Raw genomic sequence first — 25,168 nt, forward strand, 5'->3', positions numbered from 1 at the left:
CATAAAATTTTCAAATAATCTCAAATTCCCATAAAATTGATCTTTTTTTGGTTGTCATGTTTTGTTGGTTTTTAAAAGAACGCTATTGAAGTTTTGATTCCTTTTTCTTCTTTGTGTAGGATTGACTTTCAAAAAATAATTGATTTTTTAAGCTTTTCTTATCCAAAGTGCACAATTTTTCATGGTACCAAAACTGCTAAGTGTCGTTTCTTGTCTATAAAAAAATACATTAGTTTTTAGTTTTTAGTGTCAAGTAGTTTATGCATTCGGTTCATATCTTATATGAGCTTTAAACTCAAACATGAATAGAAAATAACGTAACTTCTGATTATATATAAACTCAACGTAGAAACAAATCAACTTGAACATTTTCAGATTTTCTTGTACTTTCATCACTTTTTCTTTAACTTTTTTTTTTTCAATAACTAAGAATATGTTGGAATTACATTGTAGTGCATGTGAATTCATTGTGGGGTCTAGACGAAAAAGATATTTCTGTTTTAAGTGCGAGTCCATGACGAGCTTTTTTCATCGTATTTCCAAATCCGACCACGTTCATGACAATGAAGTGATGTTTTAAATAGTATATATCATAATATCATCTTTGCTGTGAGAAAAGAAAAAAAAAAAACAGTAGTATAAATTCCCAATTTATTCTTATCCTGCTTTATTTTCAGAAACTATACTATCCACACAGAATTTTTCATCTTCTATCTTTTGATTCCATCAAAACCATACATCGATTAAATGATTGGGGATGAAACAAGAGAACAACAAAAAAAAAAGACATCAATTAAGACGCGTCGAAATTTGCAAAATGACGTCGGTAACCAAATTTACCAATTATTATTTATTAGTATATGATATTCTCCAATTTTTTTTTGGCTAAATGGTAAATGATATATTTGACATAATTATCAATTTTTTTAAAACGATGCTTCTCTCAGAACATAATGAGACCAAAACAATAGCCATTGAAGTACCCAAAAGACTTTTACTTCACACAATAAGTCAAAAAAGAGAGAGAAAGAAAGAAAGGAGACGTTGTAATGATATCGTTGTAGAAGTTAAGTTCGATGAAACAGATGAGAAACTATAAACCCTAACACTTATGACCAATCTCTCAGTTACGGTACCTGCTTCCACGTTCACGACCGTAGTCTCTGTCTCGGTCTCTGTCCCGATCATGGTCATAGTCATAGTCTCGCTCCTTGCCTCTTTCCCTATCTCGACTTCTGCTTCTGCTTCTGCGTCTATCCTTATCATAGTGATGATCTCTACCACGGTCTCTTTGCCTGTCTCTGCTTCTCTCTCTTCCATCTTTATCAATACCTGCCACAGTCAATATAAATTGTCAACAAACCACATTGGATCATGACCTTTTTATTTCTTGGAGAGATATATTTTCATCTTTGTTATCTTCCTCTTTATATATATGCAGTTAAAAGAAGAATACTCTAACAAGGAACAACATTGTTTATTGGAGATCCCCTAAAGGCCTGGGCTATATAGGCAAGTTAGCTGAAGCTAATGTGAAAATTCCAGCAAATCCCTCCCTCCATATATGTTACGTTTCACTAAGTTTTTTAGATGACAAGCGGAAACTTTCTTTGAGGACTACTCACTACACAGCTAGTTATCAATCGAGCCATCTATCATAGTGGAAAGAGGAATTAAACAAAAATTACCTAGTTCCTCGACTTCCCACCCAGCACGACCAGCAGCAACAGCAGGTCTGGTGTCAGCTTGATGCATTTTAACACGGTACTTCTTCTTTAGATTCCCAAACTCATCATACATTTCACCATCATCCTGAAATATTTATGACGTAAACGTTAAATGGCATATGCCAATAAACTGAGAACTCATCCAAATACAAAAAAAATAAACAAACAGCTTTTCAAGGAAAGCATATTTTACTTCTTCAGCCTCACGCCTGCGTCTTTTAGTTTCCTCTAATTCTTGTTCATCCAATTCCTTGTAACCACCACCACGACCTCCCCTATATAGAGAAAGTAAATGCATCAGAGTGGTCTTTTAGTAGAACAAATTTCTTAATGCAACTCTAATTTGGTCAGAATAGAAGTATAGAACGTTAGAAGCAGGATATCAATTGTCAAAATAAAAACAGGTACTTATTCAAATTGCACTCATTCGGAATAAAAATACCCTGCTGACAACAAACTACAAACAGAAAACCTATGATCTCTCCTACATTCACTGTAAAATCATTTATAACATAAATCCTCAGCTTGAATATTGCAAATAACAATTCAAAGGCAATCTTACTATTGGCAGTGAGTCATACCTCACACCACCTTCATTCTGACCAGGTTTATTGGTGTTGCAGATATTACATTTTAAACGTTTAGCCCAGTTGACATTGCCACACCTGAAAATTACAGAACGAAAAAGTCACTTTTGGATTTCTCCTGGACTAAAAACCAATGAAAATGAAAACCAAAGCATATATAATACAAAAATGCATTTTGCGTAACAACCCATATGCATTCACATAGAGCAGCCTCTTGGTTAGGATAGTAGAAAACACAGAGCATAACTTGCATTTAATTTAAAACTTATAGTCCTACTTTGTATCAGACTCAGAAAAACTGAAGGCAGTCTATATTCACAAATATAACTTCCTCAAAAGAATTAAAAAAATAGAGGATACCAGATCAAAACTACAACCTGACCAAGTTTCACATTCCATTACTCGGTTTACAGCCATCTAACGGAAAATTACAAAATTAAAAGCAACATTCAAAAAAAAGGAGGAAAGCCAGTACACACAGCAGAGCGGGCCATCACTTCTTTCAAAGTTAAATGTCAACTGACATCATCAAAAACAGTGAGATACAAGCTATATTCCTTCCCACACATCCAACAAATTAGTTTTAATACCACCAACGCCATATACTATTTAAGTGTTCTCTTCTGCTAATGATGATCTATTGCAATGTTTTTTTAACCATGCTTATTATCTTGAGAAGCTGAACCTAATCTGAATGCTTACATTGGACAAGCCCAATCATTTGGACCAAAGAGGCCAGTAGGAGCACCACTGGGCTGCTTCCCCGGTGGCCCACCATCAGCACCTCCACCTCGACCCCTTCCACGACCACCAGCCCCCATACTGCCACCAGATGCACCAGCTGGTCGGGCAGTTCCGCAGCGGTTACAAACCCCACGGAACGCAAAATTCACATTTGTACAACTGCCAATAGAAGAGTATGAGAACACTACCGCTAAAAAAGCTATAAACTACAAAAACTGCCAATTCAACGGAAACAAAGAGCTAGATGAAGCTCCTCACCGATAATCACATCACACAGACCTTGTATTTGGGCACATCCAGTCGCCATCTTGCTGCCATGGCTTGGCCGACGAATCAGCCTGACCTCTCCCCCTTCCAGCACCTCCATTAGTTTCCATATCAGCACCTTCATCAAATCCAAGAAACTCAACTGAATCACCAGCAATTTTGTTGTTCTTGGACTCAGCCATAAAAACTCCAATAGTGCTTCCATGGAAATCTTTGTTATTGAACCATTCAACAGCAGCCAGAGCAGCATGCGGGTCCTCATAGGTAACAGTAGCATCACCCTTGGGCTCATCAGTCTCCTTGTCTCGGTACAGCCATACCTTGGGAGTACCAGTTCGTTTGTCTCTCTAATAAACAATGTAGGGAGAAACATGTGAGAAAACTCGAAATCTTTGTGAGCCATAAAAAAAAGATTTGAATGACATCAAAATCAAAACAAAAGAAACAAATTAGTTAGTACCTTAAGCAACCCAATGGTCCCAAAATATTCAGCCAACATATTCTCGTCGGTTCCTAAAGGGAGATTGGAAACGTAGACTGATCCATTAGTAGGAGCTCCTTTGTTTGAGTATCCAGCCATCGAAACGCAATTTCATCAAAAACAAAAGCCGTCACGCGAATCTGTAAAATTGACAATCCCACGAAACTTCACTTCAATACTAAATACGATTCACTTGTGTTGTTCAATCTATAAGAATACATACATACAAAGGATAGGAATCTGACGAAATTACTAAATGAAATCGAGACCATTGAAACCCCAAAATGTTTTGAGCTCAAAGACCAGGGGGAACAAAACAGAATATTCGATCCAGCATAACGCAACGAGAAAGAGAGAAAAAGGGAAGAGCGAGATAGAGAGGAATCTGACCAGCGATGAGGATCGAGCGGCGAAGGAGAGGTCGTCGGATTAGGGTTTGCAAAGTGCGTCTCTGCTTCGAGAGAGAGAGAGAGAGAGATCTGAATTGTTTGGTGGTTATTTGCAATTTTTTCATATATTATTTAAATTTTATATATTTTTCGTCCAATATTATTTTAATTTAATATTTCTCCATAAATAATAACTAAAATTGATAGCAAACTGCTCTGAAAATGGCGATTTTTGGAGCGATATGGCAGTTATTTTATGATTTCTTCCTTTCTAGTCATCTTCGGGTTAAGATTCTGACAGTTTTTGCAGCCGGAGTGGAGTGGTTTCCTTCTCTCTACGATCGTGCGGTTATTCCCTGTAAAATTGTGACAGTTAACCACGATTTAGCAGTTGTTCTTCATGGGGACAGACCCTATAAAAGTATGCGATTGGGGATGGGTTCTATCAATTGCTTACCAGTTTCCTTTTCAAACAAAACCCCAAATCGTTTCTATATACTTTGTATCACCATGGCTGACAACATTAGACGCGCCCTCCAGAACATTGATCTTGGCATTGATGATGCCCCTTTCACTATGCCAGCGGCGGTGGTTCAGCAAGCCGCAGATGAGAATCGTTTCTGTCTATTGGGCCGTCCTCTGATGCCTCGAAAGCAAAACCTCCGTCAAATCGTTGCGTCTCTTCCTCGTTCTTGGGGATTGATGGGAGTAGTTCGGGGTCGAATTGTGGAGAACCGGCGTTTCCAATTTGTTTTTCCTTCAGAAGAATCCATGGAAACCGTCCTCCGTCGCGGACCATGGTCCTTTGCAGAAAGAATGCTAGTCCTCCAAAGATGGTCTCCTGAGATGGATCCTGCCACTCTCAATCTCATCCCATTCTGGATACAAATCCGTGGAATTCCACTTCAATACATGAATCTAGGGGTCATTGACTCAATCGCAAGATCCCTCGGTGACATGATGGGCACTGATTTTGATGCTGACAACCTTAACCGTGTTCAGTTCGTGAGAGTTAGGGTCAACTGGAATGTTGAGTGACCTCTGCGTTTCCAACGAAACTACCAGTTCACCCCGGGAGTCAACACTGTGATAAGCTTCTTTTACGAACGTCTCAGGGGTTTCTGCTCTGTTTGTGGCTTGATGTCTCATGATTCGGGTAGTTGTCTACTCCAAAATGGTGGCCTAGACTCTGATGGGGATGACAATGATGACAATGATGGTAACCATGAATTCCATGGAAACATAGGAGTCCAGATAGAAGAGATTGAAGAAGACAATCAACAACTAGCCGATAATGAGGACGACAACAATCCAGACAATCATGATGATCAAGATGTTCCAAATGCTGACGAAATGGACATCCTGTCTGACATCGACCCTCTACATAATGCCTTGGAGGGTATCTCCTCTGCCAGTTCGGGAGAACCAGATAATGATGAGGTTGTTTTTGCTAATCCAATACCTGCATTTGTTGATGTAATAGGGGAGAATCAGGATGCTGTTGAGATGCTGACTCGGAATGCTAAGAAGAGAAAACAGTGTGAAGACAGCTCGGCATCAACAAGTTCTGCCAAAAGACAAGTTAGTCGAGACCCTGAGATTTCTACAGTGAAGATTGAAAGCAACTTAGCTTCCTATGAACAGAACCACATGGACGGAGCCGCGGTGGGGCCGGTACCACCACCGGTTCCATGAGAGTTGGATTTTGGAACTGTCAGGGAATGGGACAACCCTTGACAGTTCGACGCCTAGAAGAGATGCAGAAGGTGTATCTCTTGGACATGATGTTCCTTATGGAAACTAAACAGCAAGATAACTACATCAGAGATTTGGGTGTCAGTTTGGGATTTGATGATATGTGTCTTGTATCTCCTAGAGGTTTAAGTGGTGGTCTAGCAGTGTTTTGGAAAAACTATCTGTCAGTTCAAGTTATTTCCCATGATGTAAGATTAGTAGATCTATATGTTCAATATAAATCCTTTAATTTCTACTTATCTTGCATTTATGGGAATCCTATCCCAAGTGAAAGACATCACTTATGGGAGAGACTTCAAAGAATATCAATGAACAGAACTGGTCCTTGGATGCTTTGTGGCGACTTTAATGAAATTTTGGATGCTTCAGAGAAAAAAGGTGGAAGAACACGCAGTAAGAGTAGTTGCAGAGACTTTAACAACATGATTACTTGCTGTAATATGAAAGATTTGAACTTTAAAGGTAATCCATTCAGTTGGGTTGGGAAGCGCCAGAAGGAAACGATTGAATCCTGCCTTGATAGAGTTTTTGTGAACTCAGACTGGCAAACGATGTATCCAGCTTCAGAAACAGAATTCTTAACACTAGCAGGTTCAGACCATGCCCCTGTTATTATAGACATTGCAGAAGAAACTCTGACTAAGCGAGGACAATTTCGTTACAATAAAAGATACTCGCGCAGTCAAGATTTTATCGATTCAGTGCATAGAGGATGGAATCGTGGTGTTCTTGATGAAACAGGAAGCTTTCAAAACAAGCTTAAGATGTGTCGAAAAGAGTTATCACAGTGGAAGAAAAGAAACAAGACAAATTCTGCAGAACTTATCCAGTGTCTCAAGTTTCGTTTAGATGCTGCAGAACGAGATCACACAACCCCGATGTCTGAAGTTCATAAACTGCAACGTGAGCTTAACCAGGCATATCGAGATGAAGAAAAGCATTGGAAAACGAAGAGCAGAAACCGATGGCTACAAGTAGGAGACCGTAATACCAAGTATTTCCATGCTTCCTCAAAGGTACAGAAATCCCGCAACCGTATCAAATCTGTCATTGATGACAATGGCATCGAACATTATCGTGATGATGCAATTGGCAAAGTGGCAGAGACATACTTTCAAAATTTGTTCTCTACTTCAAAAGGAACAGAATTTGAAAGTACCATCTCTACTCTACCAAGAAGGGTCTCGACAGAGATGAACGGAGAGTTGACGAGGCCTGTTACAGATTCTGAGATAAAAAAAAGCAGTTTTCCTCATAGGTGCAGAACGAGCTCCGGGTTTTGATGGATTTACAGCAGGATTTTACCAAGAATTTTGGGAGTTGATTGGCAGTGATGTATGCAGAATGGTTAAATTCTTCTTTGAATCTGGAGAACTCGACAAGACGGTAAACCATACTCAACTCTGTCTAATTCCTAAGACTACTGACGCAAAGAGTATAGCCGACTACCGCCCTATAAGTCTTTGTACAGTGAACTACAAAATAATCTCAAAGATTTTGGTGATGCGACTAAAAAAGTGCTTAGGACTAGTCATCTCTGAGTCCCAGGCTGCTTTTGTCCCAGGGCGTAATATCTCGGATCATGTCCTGATAGCACATGAATTGATCCACTCCCTTAAGTCAAAAAGGGAATGTCAAAGTGGTTACTTGGCTATCAAAACAGATATTAGTAAGGCTTATGACAGAGTAGAGTGGGATTTCTTGGAACAAGTCATGATTCAGTTGGGTTTTGACAGTCAGTGGGTTCAGTGGATTATGAGATGTGTAAGATCAGTCTCCTATGAAGTATTAATCAATGGTTCTCCTTACGGCTACATTCAACCATCAAGAGGACTACGCCAAGGTGATCCTCTTTCACCCTACCTTTTTCTTTTTTGTGCGGAAGTACTAAGCCAAATGATCACTACAGCCGTTGAAGATAGTCATATTCATGGGCTACGGCTAGAGAGAGATTGTCCTAACATATCACACCTCCTGTTTGCTGATGATTCTCTTTTCTTTTGTCGAGCAACGGAATCAAATTGTCAACATATGGCTGCTATATTCAAGAAATATGAGGAAATCTCAGGTCAAATGATCAACTACACAAAATCTTCCATCATTTTTGGTATGAAAATCTGTGAGTCCAAGCGTCAGAGATTACAAAGACATCTGCAAATTTATAATGTTGGAGGTGGAGGAAAATATCTAGGCCTCCCAGAACAGTTTCGCAGAAGAAAAGTAGAGATGTTTGATCATATAGTGCAGAAAGTTAAGGGAAGAACAGAAGGATGGTCCCTTCAGTATTTATCACCTGCTGGCAAAGAAATAGTCATTAAAGCTATAGGGATGGCTCTACCAGTTTACTCAATGAATTGCTTCTTGCTGCCCCTTTCTCTATGTGAAGAAATACAAAAAGTTCTTGCAACCTTCTGGTGGGGAAAAGAAAGAGGTCGAAGAAAAATTCCTTGGGTCGCTTGGAACAGAATGTCTCTCCCAAAATCAGAAGGAGGCCTGGGGTTTAAAGATTTACATGAGTTTAACAGAGCACTGTTAGCAAAACAAGCATGGAGAATATTGAAGAATCCACAAAGCTTGTTGGCACGCTTATACAAAGGTATGTATCATCCACATACTTCTTACTTACAAGCCGAAATGAGACCAAGATCCTCGTATGGTTGGAAATCCATCCAAAATGGAAAAGAATTGTTGAAACAAGGGCTTCGGGCAAGAATTGGAGATGGTCGGACAATAAAGATATGGGAAGACCCTTGGCTGCCTTCATTGCCACCAAGAGCAGCTTCTGGCCCAGTCTTGGATACCAATCTAACAATATCAGATTTATGGAAAGAAGGAACCAGAGAATGGGATCCGATCATCTTTGAGGGCGTTCTTAATCCAGAAGACCAAGATTTAGCTAAGGAGCTATACATATCTAAGCATGCGGATCATGACACCTATGACTGGGCGTACACTTCAAATGCTCAGTATAGTGTTCGTTCAGGATATTGGGTAACAACACATGTTAATATCCCAGAAGATCAAGTCGTCCCTCCCCCGCAAGGATCGATCGTTCTGAAAAAGGAAGTATGGAAACTGAAAATTGCTCCAAAAATCCAACATTTCATCTGGAACTGCTTATCAGGTGCTGTAGCGACAACATCTCAGCTTCGAACAAGAATGATACCTGCTGATCCAATATGTTAAAGATGTTGTCGAGAAGAAGAAACAATCAATCACCTTCTCTTTACCTGTTCTTTCGCTCAGGCTGTTTGGAGATGTGTGAATACCCACGTAGGCTACAACAGTTTTGCTAATGATTTAGAAGTTAATGTGAGACTGCTACTGCATAACTATAAGGATACATCCATATCTCTTGATCAACGCCTCCTGCCTTTCTGGATAATGTGGAGACTTTGGAAGTCCAGAAATGATTTCATCTTCCAAAAATATCAAGACCTCCAGAGGATGTGGCAAGAAAAGGAAAACATGATGCTTGTGAATGGTTTGAGGCTAATTACAAAGACAGTACTGAAGGAACACCCTCTCAACAAACAGTGGACCATGATAGAAGTAACAACCGATGCAGTAGATGGACACCACCCCCCACCAGGTTGGCTCAAATGTAACTTTGACAGTGGATACCAGCAAAACCGATCTTTCACAAATACAGGCTGGATACTTAGAGATAGCAATGGAAAGGTAATATTGGCAGGCTGTGCGAAGCTAAAACCAACTAAATCATCCTTGCAAGCTGAAGCGCTAGGTTTCTTACATGTTCTACAAATAGTATGGGCACATGGTTTGCGACATATATGGTTTGAAGGAGACAATAAAGAACTGGTTTCCCTCATCAACAATAGTGGAGATCACTTGGAATTGGGCACCATGTTATCAGATATTCGCCATTGGACAGCAAAGCTTCCGGAATCGTCTTTAGACCACATCAATCGAGAAAGAAACTCTGCAGCGGATAAACTCTCACGATATGCTTGTGTTATTAATTCCTTGTATGAAGTTTATACAGTACCTCCGACTTGGTTTGTTAACAGATTGTACTACCCATTTACTATCTAATAAAATGTTAGATGTTAAAAAAAAAAAAAAGTAATAACTTTATTTTTTTGTTTATATTTTTCACATTTCAAAATCTTTGACAACCAAGCCAAAAAAAAACATTAACATATAAAGAACTTTAAAGCTCACAAACTAAGAAACCATTTATATTTTTATATATATAAATTTATTATTTTTTTATCAATTTAACACAATTCAACCAATCGTAAAATAATTAAATTGCAGAAAAAAATATATACAAATTTTGCATTAAAAAAATGATAACATCACTTAATTTGAAACCAAAAATAAATGATCATCCCTATTAAAACATCAAGTATTATGATTTATGAAACATAGGGAGTATAATACTATTTCTACACTAAGGGCAATAATTATCCTTAAAGTTATGTAAGAGGACACTAAACATAGGGACTAGGGAGTATCCTTAAAGTTAAAAGAACACATGGATTTAGATGAATATGTATGTGTTAATGTGTATTGGGAAATCTTAAGAGGAAGCTTCACGAAAATGAAATGTTTGTTTGTTTCTTCGTCCACATAATTACGATGAGCATTTTTCTTCTATGTAAAATGTCTACTTTGGTTGTTTCTTCGTCTTCTTTTATACAATATATCTTTGTAATGCTGTCTCTCAAATTAGCTGGAACAAACGTTCCATAGTGACGTGTATATGTATCTATTAACCAATCCTAAATCTGATTCAAACTAGACTAGAAATAATCCCCAAATAGACTAAACACATGTAATAACTAAATCGAGTTATCCCTCAATAGACAATAATACTATATTATTACAAGTTCCTATTTTCGGGGTTAGAGAATGTTTTTCCCGGCCAACATATGTATTACAGTCTTATGTAATAAAAAATCAAAAGAGATAAGACCGGAATATGTCCGTAAATAAAACAAAAGAAACTGTCAAAAAAAGACAGTAAGATCTCCACTAAAACTGGGTTTGAAGAACATGAAAAAACCACTTTCCCGATTCACAAGCAAAGACAAATCTCTAATAGCTAATAAAGCAATCCATTCCTATTAATAGACCACGAATACTCTTGTATTTAAGAAGCTCACAAGCTCTTCAGTTTTTTCGATCATAAGCTCACAAGTATTTGTTTGAATAACAAAGCAAAAGGCAAAACAAGAAACAAACAATCAATTAAGTGATAATGGCTGGAGGAGCTTTTGTATCAGATGGTGGTGGTGGAGGAAACAGCTATGAAGGCGGGGTCACCGTCTTTGTCATCATGACCTGTATTGTGGCCGCTATGGGAGGTCTCCTCTTCGGTTACGACCTCGGAATCTCAGGTCCGTAAATTTATATTCGCCTTTTTCCTTCTTTCGGTGTCCATTAACTTTTTTTTGAGTTATTTTTGGTTTTGGTTTTCTCTCCACTCTAGTTTCGGGTAATGTAATGTGACTTCTTTTGTTGTGTAGGAGGAGTGACATCAATGGGGGAGTTTCTGAGCAAGTTTTTCCCGGAGGTGGATAGGCAAATGCACGCAGCGAAGCGCGAGACTGCTTACTGCAAATTCGATAACCAACTGCTCCAATTGTTCACTTCCTCACTCTACCTCGCGGCTCTTGTGTCTTCCTTTGTAGCTTCGGCTGTTACAAGGAAGTACGGACGCAAAATCTCCATGTTTGTTGGAGGGCTTGCTTTCCTCATAGGTTCTCTATTCAACGCATTTGCCACCAACGTTGCAATGCTCATTGTCGGTAGATTGTTGCTCGGAGTCGGTGTTGGATTTGCTAATCAGGTGAGTCAACAACTTAAACGTTGTTATGTGCTTAAGATTCCATTTTTCAGCTCGGTTTGGTTCAAATTTTTTCTCAGTTTTCGAGCCGTTTTTAAGTTTGTGGTTCCAAACTATAGTCAAATTACACTTTTCAATCGGCTTAATTTATCGGTACAGTTTCAGTTTGGTCTAAAATTAATTGAAACCATTGAAAGAATATATAAAATAATTATTTTTAATTAATACTATCTAATTTTGGTATAAGAAAATTTAATGGCTATTGGTTTTCATTTTTTTCTGGTTCAAAAAATATTGGTTTATTTCGATGAAAATTGGTTGCACAAATCCGGTTTTGATTGATTTGTTTGCTATAAAAATACTGTTACTGTGTAGTTTGAAAAGTCTGATTTGGTTTTGTTATGGCTCATCTTCCGATCATGGTTAAACTTTATTTTTCCACAGTCTACTCCGGTTTATCTCTCGGAGATGGCGCCTGCAAAGATCCGAGGAGCACTTAACATCGGGTTTCAAATGGCTATAACCATTGGGATTTTGCTTGCAAACCTAATCAACTATGGAACATCTAAAATGGCCCGGCATGGATGGAGAGTGTCCTTGGGTTTAGCCGCTGTTCCGGCAGTCATTATGGTTATCGGATCTTTTATCTTGCCTGATACACCAAACTCAATGCTCGAGAGAGGCAAGTACGAACAAGCGAGAGAGATGTTACAAAAGATTCGTGGAGCTGATAACGTAGATGAGGAGTTTCAAGATCTTTGTGATGCTTGTGAGGCTGCTAAGAAAGTGGAGAATCCATGGAAGAACATCTTCAACGAGGCCAAATACAGACCCGCACTTGTTTTCTGTTCTACGATTCCTTTCTTCCAACAGTTTACTGGTATCAATGTGATAATGTTCTACGCTCCCGTTCTCTTTAAAACTCTCGGTTTCGGGGATGATGCCTCGCTCATCTCAGCTGTTATTACGGGTGCGGTCAATGTTGTCTCTACCCTTGTCTCGATCTATGCCGTTGACAGATACGGAAGAAGGATTCTCTTCCTTGAAGGAGGCATCCAAATGATCGTTAGCCAGGTAAAAATGCTAGTTTCGAGTTGGCTTATACATGTGAAAAATGGAAACATTTTCAGTTCATAATGCAATATAAAGATGATTGCTTACCTTACATATCTTGTTTGACGGGTCAATTTGCAGATCGTTGTTGGTACCTTGATTGGTCTGAAATTTGGAACCACGGGAGCGGGAACCTTAACACCTGCAACAGCGGATTGGATCCTAGCTTTCATATGTTTGTATGTTGCAGGATTTGCATGGTCATGGGGTCCACTAGGATGGTTAGTACCAAGTGAGATCTGCCCGTTGGAAATCAGACCAGCGGGACAAGCCATCAACGTCTCCGTCAATATGTTCTTCACTTTCCTCATTGGACAATTCTTCCTCACGATGCTTTGCCACATGAAGTTTGGCCTCTTCTACTTCTTTGGAGGAATGGTTCTGATCATGACCATCTTCATCTTCTTCTTGTTGCCGGAGACAAAAGGGGTTCCCATAGAAGAAATGGGAAGAGTATGGAAGCAACATCCGTTCTGGAAACGTATTATCCCAGATGATGCTGTTATTGGAGGAAGTGAAGAAACCTATGTCAAGGAGGTTTGAGAGCCAAAAAAAAAAACTGAAGGTTTCAAAGTCGAGGCATCGGTTGTGCTTAGGCACTGGTTTTTGGTTGTTTTTTCAAGGGAATAAACCAACAAGGATGTGAGAATTCGTGCACGGGATTCGAGGAAAAAAGAATGGAAGTTGTTGAAAAAATGTCTTTAATGTTGAATTCTTTTATTTGATTCATTCCAATAAATGCAAGCAAAATTTGTTGTTTTTTTGCATAGAGTTGCATTTGTTTTTCTATTCTTTTTTATCACAAAATGAAATTAAGTGCAAAAATTGCAAAAGCCAAATCCTATTGACTGAGGAACAAACAAGACTGCGATGATCAGTCATGCTTTTAATGAACGATCTACGAAAACCTAACTAACTAGACAATGGCCAAGTAATATAAGCATATAAGCCCTTGTTAGACTCTGATAACAACTCAAGTCTTCTTTTCTATTCGTAAAATTTGTTGCAAGATATACACATCAAACGAGAACCGGTTGATGAAGATCACAACTGAAGAGATTTGTTTACATTATCAAAAAAAAAAAAAATACAGTGTTGAGACAGAGGAATACCGGTGGGAAGAGAGACGATTTACGCAACAGATATCGAGCTCAAAAGACCATCAATGTACTCCTTAAGCTTGGCCTTTGTAATAGCACCTTCCCTTCTGCTACCTGGAACTTCCTTCCCGTCCTTGAAGAGGATGAAATGAGGTAAACCATAAACCTTGTACTCCGCTATCAACTTGGGATTAGCGTCGTGATCAATCTTTACAATCGTCAATTTGTCATCATATTCCTGCCACAAAAGAAACATTTCGAGTTTCAGTAAACATGAAAACTAAAGAAATCTCAAAACATAGCATTGGAAAGAAAAAGCTCAGAATCGAAATGTTTAGTCAGTAGTTTATTGTCTACTTCGTCATTCTTCAAATCTATTCTCTAAGTATGAAGCTCTACTCTAAACACTAGCTGAAATTTTTAGAAAATATGTTTAGTCAGTACTCAGTAGTTTTATGTCTACTTCGTCGTTTCTTCAAATCTATTTCTCTAAGTACTTGCAAAGGAAGCTCTACTCTAGACACTACCTGACATTTTTAGTAGTTTTAGAGCTAATGGTAAAGAGTTCACAATAGTTGCTCATACAATATGAATCACAAAATCCCAAGTTTGTATCATCAAATCATTCGTGAAGTCTCTCATCTCAAATCAACTGATCTCATTCAACTTCAACAGAAACAGTATGAATTGCGTGATCATCAACACATAAAATCAAAAGAGAGAATCGATTTTTTAAAAACCTGAGATAAGGCTTCCATGGCGGGATAGATCAATTTGCAGGGACCGCACCAAGTAGCGACGAACTCAACCAAAACCGGCCGTTCTGATTCCAGAACCGTACTCGAGAACTCACTCTCTCCAATCTCTTTGATACCGCCGCATCTTATCGCCGAGCTAGTGAGTTTCTTGGTTCGTCTACCACCGGACCTGAACGAAAGTAGTTGGCGGTTAGCCGCGACGGAGGTCACTTGAACTGAGCTCAGAGGCTTGACGGAGACGGAAGAAACAGCGGGAGAATGTGAACGAACCGGAGGAGTGAGATATGATCGGATAAGAACCGTCGAACTGGAGACGATAGAGTCCATGGCTTCTTCGTCCACGTTCTCCTAATCCTCCTCTGTGCTGTTGTTGACTCAGCGGACCACGTTTGTGTGGCATAGGAAGGAAAGCAGTTGATCAATTTGTTTTAAAGTCCGTCATCAATTTGTTTTAAAGTCCAACACTTTTTTCTTCTTTTAATTTCACCCCATACTTTGACAAAATCATTCCTAACAGGTGGGCCGGGCCGGGCCGGGCCTGAAGCCCATTATTCCAAAAGATTGAGTTAGGCGACACAATTACAGATTCGCTGAAACGTCTTTCTCTTTCTCTCTCTCTCTCTCTCTCGTCTTCAACGTTTTCAGAGATTTGCAGATTCCGTCATGACTTCCGGCGGAAACACAATCGGATCCTCCGTCGCGGCGGAGACGGAGAAGATGTTCTTCTGCTATCAATGCAATCAGACGATCACAATCACTATTACTTCCTCCGCTGATCCATTTTGTCCTCTTTGCAACGGAGGTTTCCTCGAAGAATACGTAGACCCTAACCCGAACCCAATCCCCAATCTGATTCTCCCGATGTCGGATCCAATCTCATCTCGCTTACCTTTCATCCCAGTCATGGACTTCACGAATCCGAGTTTCTTAGGGCAATCGATGGAGCCACAGTCTACTACTACTACTCAGCAATCTTTCGATCCGGTTAGGTTTATCCATAACCATCTCCTGCAACTTCAATCAAGCGGAATCAATGTTCAGTTTCTCGTCGAGAATCAGAATCAACTCTCCGATCCAGCTAATCCGTTACCAGGAAATCACGGAGACTACTTCTTTGGGCGTGGTCTCGAGGATCTGATTCAACAACTAGCTGAAGATGATCAGAATCGATACGGAACTCCTCCAGCTTCTAAATCAGCCATCGATGCCCTCCCGACTGTGAAAGTGAGTAAAGAGATTTTGCAATCGGAAATGAATCAATGTGCTGTTTGTATGGATGAGTTTGAAGATGGTATTGAAGCTAAGCAGATGCCTTGTAAGCATGTTTACCATCATGATTGCTTGCTTCCCTGGCTGCAGCTGCATAACTCGTGTCCGGTTTGTCGACATGAGTTACCCACGGATGATCTTGATTATGAGAACAGGACTCGTGGAGGTCAGACGAGTGGAGACGGGGAAGGATCATCTGGTGAGACGCATACGCCGAGGAGGTTTAGTATATCGTTTCCTTGGTCATTCAGGAGACCAGATGCAAATTCGGACTCTGGCAGTGGATCTGATATGGATACTAGAGAAGACGATTTGGATTGAGGTTTGTGATTTTCTTCTATCCGGGTTAATCTTGGCTCTGATGTCTGTGAGCAAAGTGGTTTACTTCTCGGTGTCTGAGAATTGAGAATTGGTAGATATGAAAACTGATTTATTGTTAGAAGGACCTCATAAACAAAATCGGGATAAGCATTTTTAGGCATCTGTGTTGATGTCTAATATAAGGTATCAGTCTAAGTTGGTTCGATAGCCTTTGAATTTTGTAGCTTGACTTAAAGATTGTAGATGAAATCATGCAGAAGTACAGTCTTTTTTACTTGCTCTTATCTACTCCTCTGGGTAGAAGTAGCTTTTTCTTTGCTTACTAGTTGGTCTATGAGAAACTAGACCCACCTTAATTGTGATGCATGAGTCTATGAAAGTCATAACCGTTCCGTGATGTTGACGCCTAGGTCTAGAAAGGAAATGGTCATTGTAGCAATGGGTTACTAACTTACTATGTTTTTGAGTTTGAGTTTGCTTGCCAGTTTTATATTGCAAGATTTTGTCTTTACTCTGTATTTTAGCATGTGGTTTTTCTCATCAGTATGTCGATAAACAGTTTTTGTTTGCCTCTGTTTTTATGGTCATGCTGAAAAATAAGAGCTTTTAGATCCAGGATTTATACGAGGATATTAGAGAACTTGTACGTACCAATTATGGCACAGACTCTCTGTTAATGTGACAATGATGAGAGTGGTACAACTGTTTTGGTCTAGCCAGCTTGAGTCGAACTGGTCTAGTATGTTACATATTGGCTTATAACTTGGGGTTTGCCCGTAAAACCACAAGACCGTATCTAACCGTTGAACAATCTGGTCTATTCTTAACCCGTTTTCATACCTAGTCTTAGGCTCATAGCTCTTGTGATTCGATCACATAAGATGGTGATGAGTTGTTTTTATGTTATGTTTAATGCCTTGAAGCTAAACCCAATGATGGTTTTGTTTGTGTGCAGTGTCTTAGCTTGGATTGGAAAATAAAACGTGAAGCAGAGCCGAACCATACAAAGAACAAATACGTTTTGTTTACACTCATAAGTCATAAGTCAAAACTAATAAGAAGATGAAGAAGAAAACTGTATATTGCTTTTTCACTCAGGTTTCACTCAAATCTATTGTGTACATATCAAAACGTCTCCTTCTTTTCGATTTGTTAGGGATTTGTTTATATTTTACGACAGTGACAATTTTAAAATTGTAATTTTATCTGTACTGTAATTGTTATCAAATTGTTTACCGTTATGTAGTTGTTGTGTAATAATAATTTTTAAAGATAAAAAAAAATTTTCAAATAATATTTGTCTTCGTTAAGTAATATCGGTTGTTGTATTAGTTATGTTAATTCATTTTAGTTTATGTAATAACCATAAAACTGTAAGAATTTTTTGAGAAAATTTTTTTAATAAAGTTTTATGAAATGGTATTTCTGAAAAGTTATATTGAAAAAATGTATTTTTGAATTTTTTCCTAAAAAATACATATATAACAAACAAATTTCCTAAATGTCAATAATACACTTTATTTATCTAATTCATACAATATCAAAATATACCACTTATTTAAAAAATATTGTTAATGATAAAAAATGTTACTATGATATTTAAAAGAGAATTTGTTAGAAATGCCCTTTTTGGGTTCCTAATTTACATTTAGAGTATAGTTTTTAAGGGATAGGGTTTAGTATTTGGGGGTTTAGAGTTTATAATTTTGTCATTTTATATATTAAAAAGGGGTATTTTTGAATATGGACACCATCAAAGAGTATTTTTGAAAAGTGACATAGAAAAAAGGATATTTTTGAAAATCCCCCTATTTAAAATTACCTAAAACATTTAATACTTAAATTCTAAAATTATTTTTTAAGTATCAATTAAATATATTTCTTATAAAATTATATGAAATGCAATAAAAATCCCAAAGATTAATTTAATTTTTAATCTCTTTTATATTCACCTTAATTTAATCTATATTGTTAGGTTAAATTCTAATGATTTCCTCTTTGCAGTAAAATTTTGGAAATGGAATATCAAATTTTTTTTTATAAAAAAATCATTAAATTATAAAATTTTGAATAAACAAACATTATAATGATCTTTATATAATTATATTTTGAATCACAAGAACTAAATATAATGAGTATACAAAAAATGTATTGCAAATTTTTTGGAGTAAAGAGAGAGTTAAAAAATTTGATTTAATAATTCTATTATGATACTTTATTTTGTTAAAATATTGCATACTTTAAAAATAAAATAAATATACACAAATGAAGATGATTTTCTTTAACTTGATTCTCTCATTGGGTTTTGATCGAAATAAGTATTGTTGAATCTACATTGATAATTGTTTTTTACAGTCACCAAAATTTTATTATACATATGTAATTGAAAATTAAAAATAATAAGAAGACAAAGAAAGAAGGAAGAAATACATAAAAATAAATAACTAATATTGAAAAAAAATATAAGATAAAACTAACAAAATATATAATCACACTCTTACCATGAGTTTTGAACTCATGTAAATACATAAACAAAACAAAGAAAATATTTAGAATTTGAGATATGGTAGATGATGATGTGAGAATGTTTATAGGATTTCAGGTGATGAAAGTTACATTTCTAATATATTTTATTATACATATGCAATTGAAAATAAAAAATAATAAGAAGACAAATAAAGAAGGAAGAAATACATAAAATCAAAGAAATAAAATAGAACAAAATATAAGATAAATCTAACAAAATATATAAGCACACTCTAACCATAAGTTTTGAACCCATGCAAGAACGTAAACAAAATAGAGAAAATATTTAGAATTTGAAATATGGTGGATGACGATGTGAGAATGATTATTTTTAGGATTTCAAGGGATGAAAGTTACATTTCTAAAATAAATTAATTAGAGGAGTTACAATAATAATATATAGTGTGATTGAATGAAAATGAAAGGAAAAAATTGCAACTCATAATTTATGTAATTTCAGTTACAATTTAGTAGTCAAGTGTGTATTTCAAGTATAGATGAATGTACATTTATTATATTTTATTTAATTTAAAATAAATGTTATTTTTTAAAAAATTAAGAGAATTTGTTAGAAATACTCTTTTTGATATACCTCTTTTCAAAAATACCTCCTCTTTGGTCATTTTTATTTTTGCTCTCCTTTAATTTTTAATGACCATTTTATCCTTACAGGAAAAATATTTTAATCAATAAAATGAAAAAAAAATTGTAGCCAAAAAATTTTCTGACATATTTTCACCCGGCCAAAATATTTTTGACAAAAAAATTTACAACGCTTTTATAAGATTTATAAAAACCTTATAAAACCTTATAAAAACCATATAAAAACTTTGTAAATGCCTTATAAAAATCTTATAAAAAAATGTTTTTAAAAACCTTATAAAAATCTTTTAAAAACCTTATAAAAACATAGTAAAAGCCTTATAAAAAAAGATAATTTGTTAGAAATACCCTTTTGGGATACCCCTTTTCAAAAATACCCTTTTTCTTTAACATTTTCATTTTTATCCTCTTTTACACAATTATAATATGTTAAATTAATTTTTAGAATTTTTTTTTTTAGGTTTGGGTTCTCTATTTTACATTTAGGATATAGTTTTGAGGGGTTAGGGTTTAGTATTTAGAGTTTAGGACTTAGAATTTAATTGTATAATACATAGAAAATGAGTATTTTTGAAAATGGACAACAAGGCTATTTTTAAAAAGTGACAGAAGAAAATGGGTATTTTTAAAAATCTCCCTATAAAAAACCTTATAAAAACTTTGTAAATGCTTTATAAAAATCTGATAAGAAAACTTTTTAAAAAGCTTTTAAAAACCTTATAATAACCTTATAAAAGCATTTACAAGATTTTTAAAAGATTTTTAAAAGCGTTTACAAGGTTTTTATAAAGTATAAATTTTAAAACTTTTGGCGGAAAAATCCATTTTCGTAATTTTGGCTGGAACTTTTTTTTTCATTTTTTTGTGGAAAAAAAAAATTTTTGCGGGAAATTTTTGATTTTAGTGACAGTACATTCTTGCTGTCACTCAAAGAAAGGGTAATTTAATCATTTTATACATAAAGAATGATAGTTTTAAAAATGGTTAACATGGAGGGGTATTTAAAAAAAGGGGCATGAAAAAAGGGATAGTTTTGTTAATGCCCCAAAAATTAAATGTTAAATGTATCAATAATAAGAAAGTGAAACCTTATTTTCATATATATGATTGTATTATTTACTTCCTAACAAATGACAATCATATATATGAAAGTAGGTGAACTCTCTCCCTCAGCTTGACATGTCAGCACCCAACAGAGTGACACGTGTACTCTTTTTTTTGTTGAAAGAGAGAAAAACAAAATTGGGCCTACTTCAGCCCATAAGTGTCTAACCACTGATTTCAGAGAAAGAAAAAAACTAGGCCTGGACATAAAAACCGTACCCGAATACCCAATCCGGAACCCGACCCGAAAAACCGGGTTCGGGTTGGGTACGGGTTTGCCTATAAAACCCTATTAGGTTCTATTTTCCAATACCCGTGGGTTCGGGTTAGGGTCGGGTAATACCTGGTACCCGTTTGGGTTCCCATCAACCCAAACCTATAAACATATTTATAATATTTACCATTAATATAATGCAATTATCCAAAATTATGATTATAATTTCGAATATTTCATTTAGTTTTATACTTAAATATCAAAAATAATCAAAATATCTAAAATAAATTGTTACATAAGTCAAAATTTAGATAAATTTAATTAATTTTAGAGATTTTTTTTCGGGTACCCGATAGTTCGGGTGCTAATCGGGTTCCAAAATTTGTAACCCAAACCGACCCGAACCCGATAGTACCCAAACCGAACCGAACCCATATATCTAAAAATACCCAATGGGTTCTATTTTTCTAAACCCGTTTATCCAAACCCGAACGGGTAATACCCAAACCCAAACGGGTTACCCGAATGCCCAGCCCTAAAAAAAACGATTTAGTTTTAAAAAAAAAGAAAAACAAAAAAAAGGCTCCATCTCCTACTCGTCTTCTTCGCCATTTTAGTCTCCTGCTCGTCTTCTTCGCCATTTTAGTCAATTGGGTGTCTCCCTAATTATCGCCAAAATCCTGATTTCTTAGTTCTCTCCGAGGAATAAGTATTTGTGATAGTTCTTGTTTCGTATCTAATTTGGATTTCGAGCTCGCCGTTGATGAGAGACTTAGGCTTCGTCAATTGAGGGTTTCTTTGCCTTCTCTTTACTGGTTCAGTTCTGAGATAATCGATGACATTGGTTCCAGTGATGGTGGTTCTATAGGGGTTCTATCAACTCCATGGAAGCCAATTCAGCGGCGAGAGAGTCCGATAGCAAAGTTTGACCTGCATTGAAGAAGCCGGTAAGTTTCTTTGTGACTTTCAACGATGTCTCTATAAGCTGCTCGACAAAATGACTCTTACAAAATAATTGCCAGGAAATAACTCAAGGTTCTTTGTTTTAAAAGACAGATAATAAGCTTTATTCGTACCTTCTCTTGCTTCAGGCTAACCCAATTAATTATGGGTTCAAATGCAGGATAATAGGGCTTGCAAAGAATCGGGAATTGCTGGGAAAGATGGTGGTCCTTTTCTATCATTAAACATACATCCCTTCATCCTTACTTCAACAAGGTAATCCACTTCCTCAATATATTAAGGTTCTTTGTTTTAAAAGACAGATATTAAGCTAGATGTCAAAGCTGGATTTTTCAGAAACTTCCTCTTCCCCACTGGAAAGGCTCAGCTTATGACTCCACTTCTGCTCAAGTAAGCTGCTTAAGTCACCCTCAACTATGGAACTTCCATTCACATAGCAGAAGCTCTTACTTGCTATATTGCCTGTGAGATGGATCATTCTCTGATTGTTTCATTTTGTTCATCATGTAAACTTTTGGTGTTTGAGTTTCACCTGAGAATTTTGTTTGTTGTTCTTCTCTTTGCGTGGAACCTCTTTGCAGGTGAAAGAAGAGGCGCAATAACAGGCCATGATATTGAAAAGCGTTGGGGCTTTCAAGGTTAAACGCAAAGGCGGTAAAGGCAAACTAATTTTTGGATCGTAAGTCATGTTCAGTCAAATCTACAGATTTTTAATGGTCTTGGGAATCATGTATACCCTCTACTTAATTTTAAAATTTTGCTGCAGTGTCACAGCACAAGATGTCGTCGACATCATCAAATCGCAGCTTCAAAGGTAACATAACACAGAAAATTTTGAACAGTTACCACATAATAACTCGCCAAGCTTTTTCTTGCGATTTTGTTGTATCATTTGGTTATCACAATTCCCACATAAAAATTTTGGGTATCTACCTTCTCTTGCTTCAGGCTAACCTAATAAATTATGGGTTCAAATGCAGGATAATAGGGCTTGCAAAGAATGGGAAATTGCTGGGAAAGATGGTGGTCCTTTTCTATCATTAAACATACATCCCTTCATCTCTTACTTCAACAAAGTAATCCACTTCCTCAATATATTCCCTCATATGAATCCGTACAAATCTAGAAAGTAATATGCCTTTAAGGGGTCCCGTAATTGGTCTGTTTGCTTTGGTTTATCTAAGTTTTTGAAAAAATGGTTACGTTATTGAAAACTGTTCTTCTCCTTCTCGTCATTAATTGGTTTTCAAACATAACTATTTCATTCTAAATATCCTTGGGCCAGTTACAAATTTCTTCCTCTAACAAAAAACTATCCTTGGGCCTTTCATAACTCCAGGCTTTCATAGTTAAACCAGTCTCAGCCCACTGTGGGCATCGCTCGACACTGTGGGTAGTGTCGGTCGACACCAAGGCCAGTGTCGATCCACACTAGGCTGGTGTCGGTCGACACCTCCCTTCCAGCGAGACGATGTTTGATTACCTGGTTTGTTTGTTTTGTTTGTTGTTTGTTTGGAACATTGGAATCATTGTTGCTTGTGTGTATAGCCCAATAGATAGGAGGATTGCCTCACTGAGTGTTTATCAAATACTCATGCATCTCAATATGTGTTTGTGGTGCAGGTAAAGGCAAAGTGCGATCGTGGAATCAAGGCGATGAAGAGGAGGATGTTCTAGGGACTCGATTGGATGTCGTCTGGCATTGTTAGGTTGCTAGAGTTGAGTCATTAGAAACATTGTTAGGTTGTTGGTTTCATGTTTTCTGATGATTGGTTATTGGATTATTGGTTATCTTGTTATTGGATATTGCTTATGCTATAGTATTGGTTTATTATTGGATATTATTGGATATTGTTATTGGTATTGTTATTCCGCTGTTGATTGTGAATGTGGTTAGGTGGCTAGATGTACACGTGTAAGTGAAACAAGATACATCAACCCAAACAAACGACCAAAAAAAAATATAGTAAACATAGTAAATATACACAATTGAAACCAAATTAATGCATGTAGGATGGGGATAGAAGAAGGAGCATCATATGGACATGTTGAAACAAAGGAAGGAGTACGGAAAAAAGAGATGGTCACAATAGCACAACTACAGGAGTACCAAGCAAATGCAAATGCACATGTTTCTTTAATAATACAGTAATTTCATATACAATAAATACTTTTTTTTAAAAGTACATTTAAATATATTTAAAACAGTCTCAGGAAGCTGAATTCCAATGCAATGCAAAAATTATCCGAGTCTTACGAAGAGCGGGATGGACATACAATGCATGTACAAATTGTGACAGAAACTTGGGCGTTAGGTCAACACTTTTAAAGTGTAACACGTGCGATTCCCCTAATACAGAAGGGCACCTAAGGTACACCACTTAAAGTAATACACAACAAATCTCACATATACAAATTCAAAACCAACAATAATAACAAACAATATTCGACAAATTTGAAGGTACCGAGTGGAGCTCGCAGTTCATGATGGGGAAAAATCAACCACTTTTATTGTCAGAGACAATGAAATTAAGAAACTCATCAACAAATCACCAACAACACTATTGGCAGAGATGGTAAGGAAACATAATAAAAACCCAACTACACAACAAATATCTTCACTTATCATCTAACAAGATAAGATTAACACTGATAATAACTACACCAATATGAAGGGAAGAGGAGCACACACTAATAACTTCCCAACAAGCTTAAGTGATCTTGAGGGAAACGATTACATCTTTGAAATAAGAGTCCCCCCATTAAAGTATCCCCCAAAATATAACAAATTCAGGGTGACAAACATAAAACCGCTACAACAACAAACAACCCAACAACGGTAAACACAGCATTTATTATTTTACATTTACAAAACCACTACGTATAACATACAAGTTTAATGTTACAGAACAAAAACAATAAAAGAGGACCAAACTTCATAGAGAACAAACCAACAAGTTCAAAGAACAATAGCAATGGAGGGAAACAACTAAAAAGTGGCTGAGAGAAGGAAATTCATTACAACAAAACATCTCTAAAGAAGGAAGAAAATAGACCAAGGACCAATGTACTTGCTTTTTAGGGAAAATACCCATAAAATTACTTGCTTTTATATCCCTTGATCAAATTGTATGCAAACTTTGAAGTTATAAAAATAAATAAATAATAAAGTTCTTTCTTTTCTATCAATAACAAAAAAAACATTATTGAACATCCAAATCTTAGTGACTTTTGATTAAATAAAATTATGAAAACAACCAAACAAATTAAATACACAGACATTGAGATTAAAATAAAAATAAAATAACATAAGAACATGCAATAATCAAAAAATGAAAAAAGAAAACAAAAACATTAAAACCATAAACATAAGTAGATTCAAATATTAGCAAAAAAAGGGAAAAAATTATAAAAAACCCTAAATAAAAATAT

The 25,168-nt window shown here is 36.4% G+C and overlaps 4 protein-coding genes, 1 long non-coding RNA gene and 1 pseudogene across 7 annotated transcripts; 4 read left to right on the forward strand and 2 right to left on the reverse strand.

Annotated features, from left to right (window-relative positions):
- Positions 1-954: 954 nt before the first annotated feature.
- On the reverse strand, positions 955-4,335 carry LOC104758340 (transcription initiation factor TFIID subunit 15-like). Of its 2 annotated transcripts, none has more exons than XM_010481181.3 (8): positions 4,197-4,335; positions 3,786-3,946; positions 3,338-3,672; positions 3,017-3,217; positions 2,309-2,392; positions 1,921-2,002; positions 1,689-1,812; positions 955-1,332 (listed from the first exon to the last, which is right to left on the reverse strand). In XM_010481181.3, exons 2-8 carry the CDS (start codon positions 3,903-3,905, stop codon positions 1,124-1,126), a joined length of 1,155 nt encoding a protein of 384 aa, XP_010479483.1. In that variant the 5' UTR covers positions 3,906-3,946; positions 4,197-4,335; the 3' UTR covers positions 955-1,123. The 2 variants fall into 2 exon arrangements, with proteins under 2 accessions (XP_010479483.1, XP_087351069.1); XM_087494943.1 differs by having other exon boundaries at positions 3,317-3,672; positions 4,197-4,312.
- An 82-nt stretch (positions 4,336-4,417) lies between these two features.
- On the forward strand, positions 4,418-10,006 carry LOC147924770 (uncharacterized; annotated as a pseudogene).
- Positions 10,007-11,080: 1,074 nt separating this feature from the next.
- LOC104758342 (sugar transport protein 9-like) lies at positions 11,081-13,703 on the forward strand. The gene is made up of 4 exons (XM_010481183.3): positions 11,081-11,316; positions 11,446-11,768; positions 12,210-12,839; positions 12,960-13,703. The coding sequence occupies exons 1-4, from the start codon at positions 11,178-11,180 to the stop codon at positions 13,419-13,421; spliced, it is 1,554 nt and encodes a 517-aa protein (XP_010479485.2). The 5' UTR covers positions 11,081-11,177; the 3' UTR covers positions 13,422-13,703.
- A 141-nt stretch (positions 13,704-13,844) lies between these two features.
- On the reverse strand, positions 13,845-15,189 carry LOC104758341 (thioredoxin X, chloroplastic). Its single transcript, XM_010481182.2, has 2 exons — positions 14,719-15,189; positions 13,845-14,216 (listed from the first exon to the last, which is right to left on the reverse strand). The coding sequence occupies exons 1-2, from the start codon at positions 15,061-15,063 to the stop codon at positions 14,010-14,012; spliced, it is 552 nt and encodes a 183-aa protein (XP_010479484.2). The 5' UTR covers positions 15,064-15,189; the 3' UTR covers positions 13,845-14,009.
- A 32-nt stretch (positions 15,190-15,221) lies between these two features.
- On the forward strand, positions 15,222-17,620 carry LOC104758343 (E3 ubiquitin-protein ligase RING1-like). Its single transcript, XM_010481184.3, has 2 exons — positions 15,222-16,327; positions 17,282-17,620. The coding sequence occupies exon 1, from the start codon at positions 15,400-15,402 to the stop codon at positions 16,324-16,326; it is 927 nt and encodes a 308-aa protein (XP_010479486.1). The 5' UTR covers positions 15,222-15,399; the 3' UTR covers position 16,327; positions 17,282-17,620.
- A 3,704-nt stretch (positions 17,621-21,324) lies between these two features.
- On the forward strand, positions 21,325-23,587 carry LOC104758344 (uncharacterized). 2 transcript variants are annotated; one of them, XR_762676.3, is made up of 7 exons: positions 21,325-21,720; positions 21,897-21,991; positions 22,073-22,200; positions 22,318-22,415; positions 22,503-22,550; positions 22,717-22,812; positions 23,360-23,587. It is a non-coding gene; the product is annotated as an uncharacterized LOC104758344 (long non-coding RNA). The 2 variants fall into 2 exon arrangements; XR_015586664.1 differs by having other exon boundaries at positions 21,340-21,720; positions 22,073-22,126.
- The last annotated feature ends 1,581 nt before the right edge of the window (positions 23,588-25,168 follow it).

The sequence above is a fragment of the Camelina sativa genome, chromosome 17 (genome assembly GCF_030686135.1).
Source record: "Camelina sativa cultivar CO46 ecotype springtype chromosome 17, ASM3068613v1".
Lineage (NCBI taxonomy): Eukaryota > Viridiplantae > Streptophyta > Magnoliopsida > Brassicales > Brassicaceae > Camelina > Camelina sativa.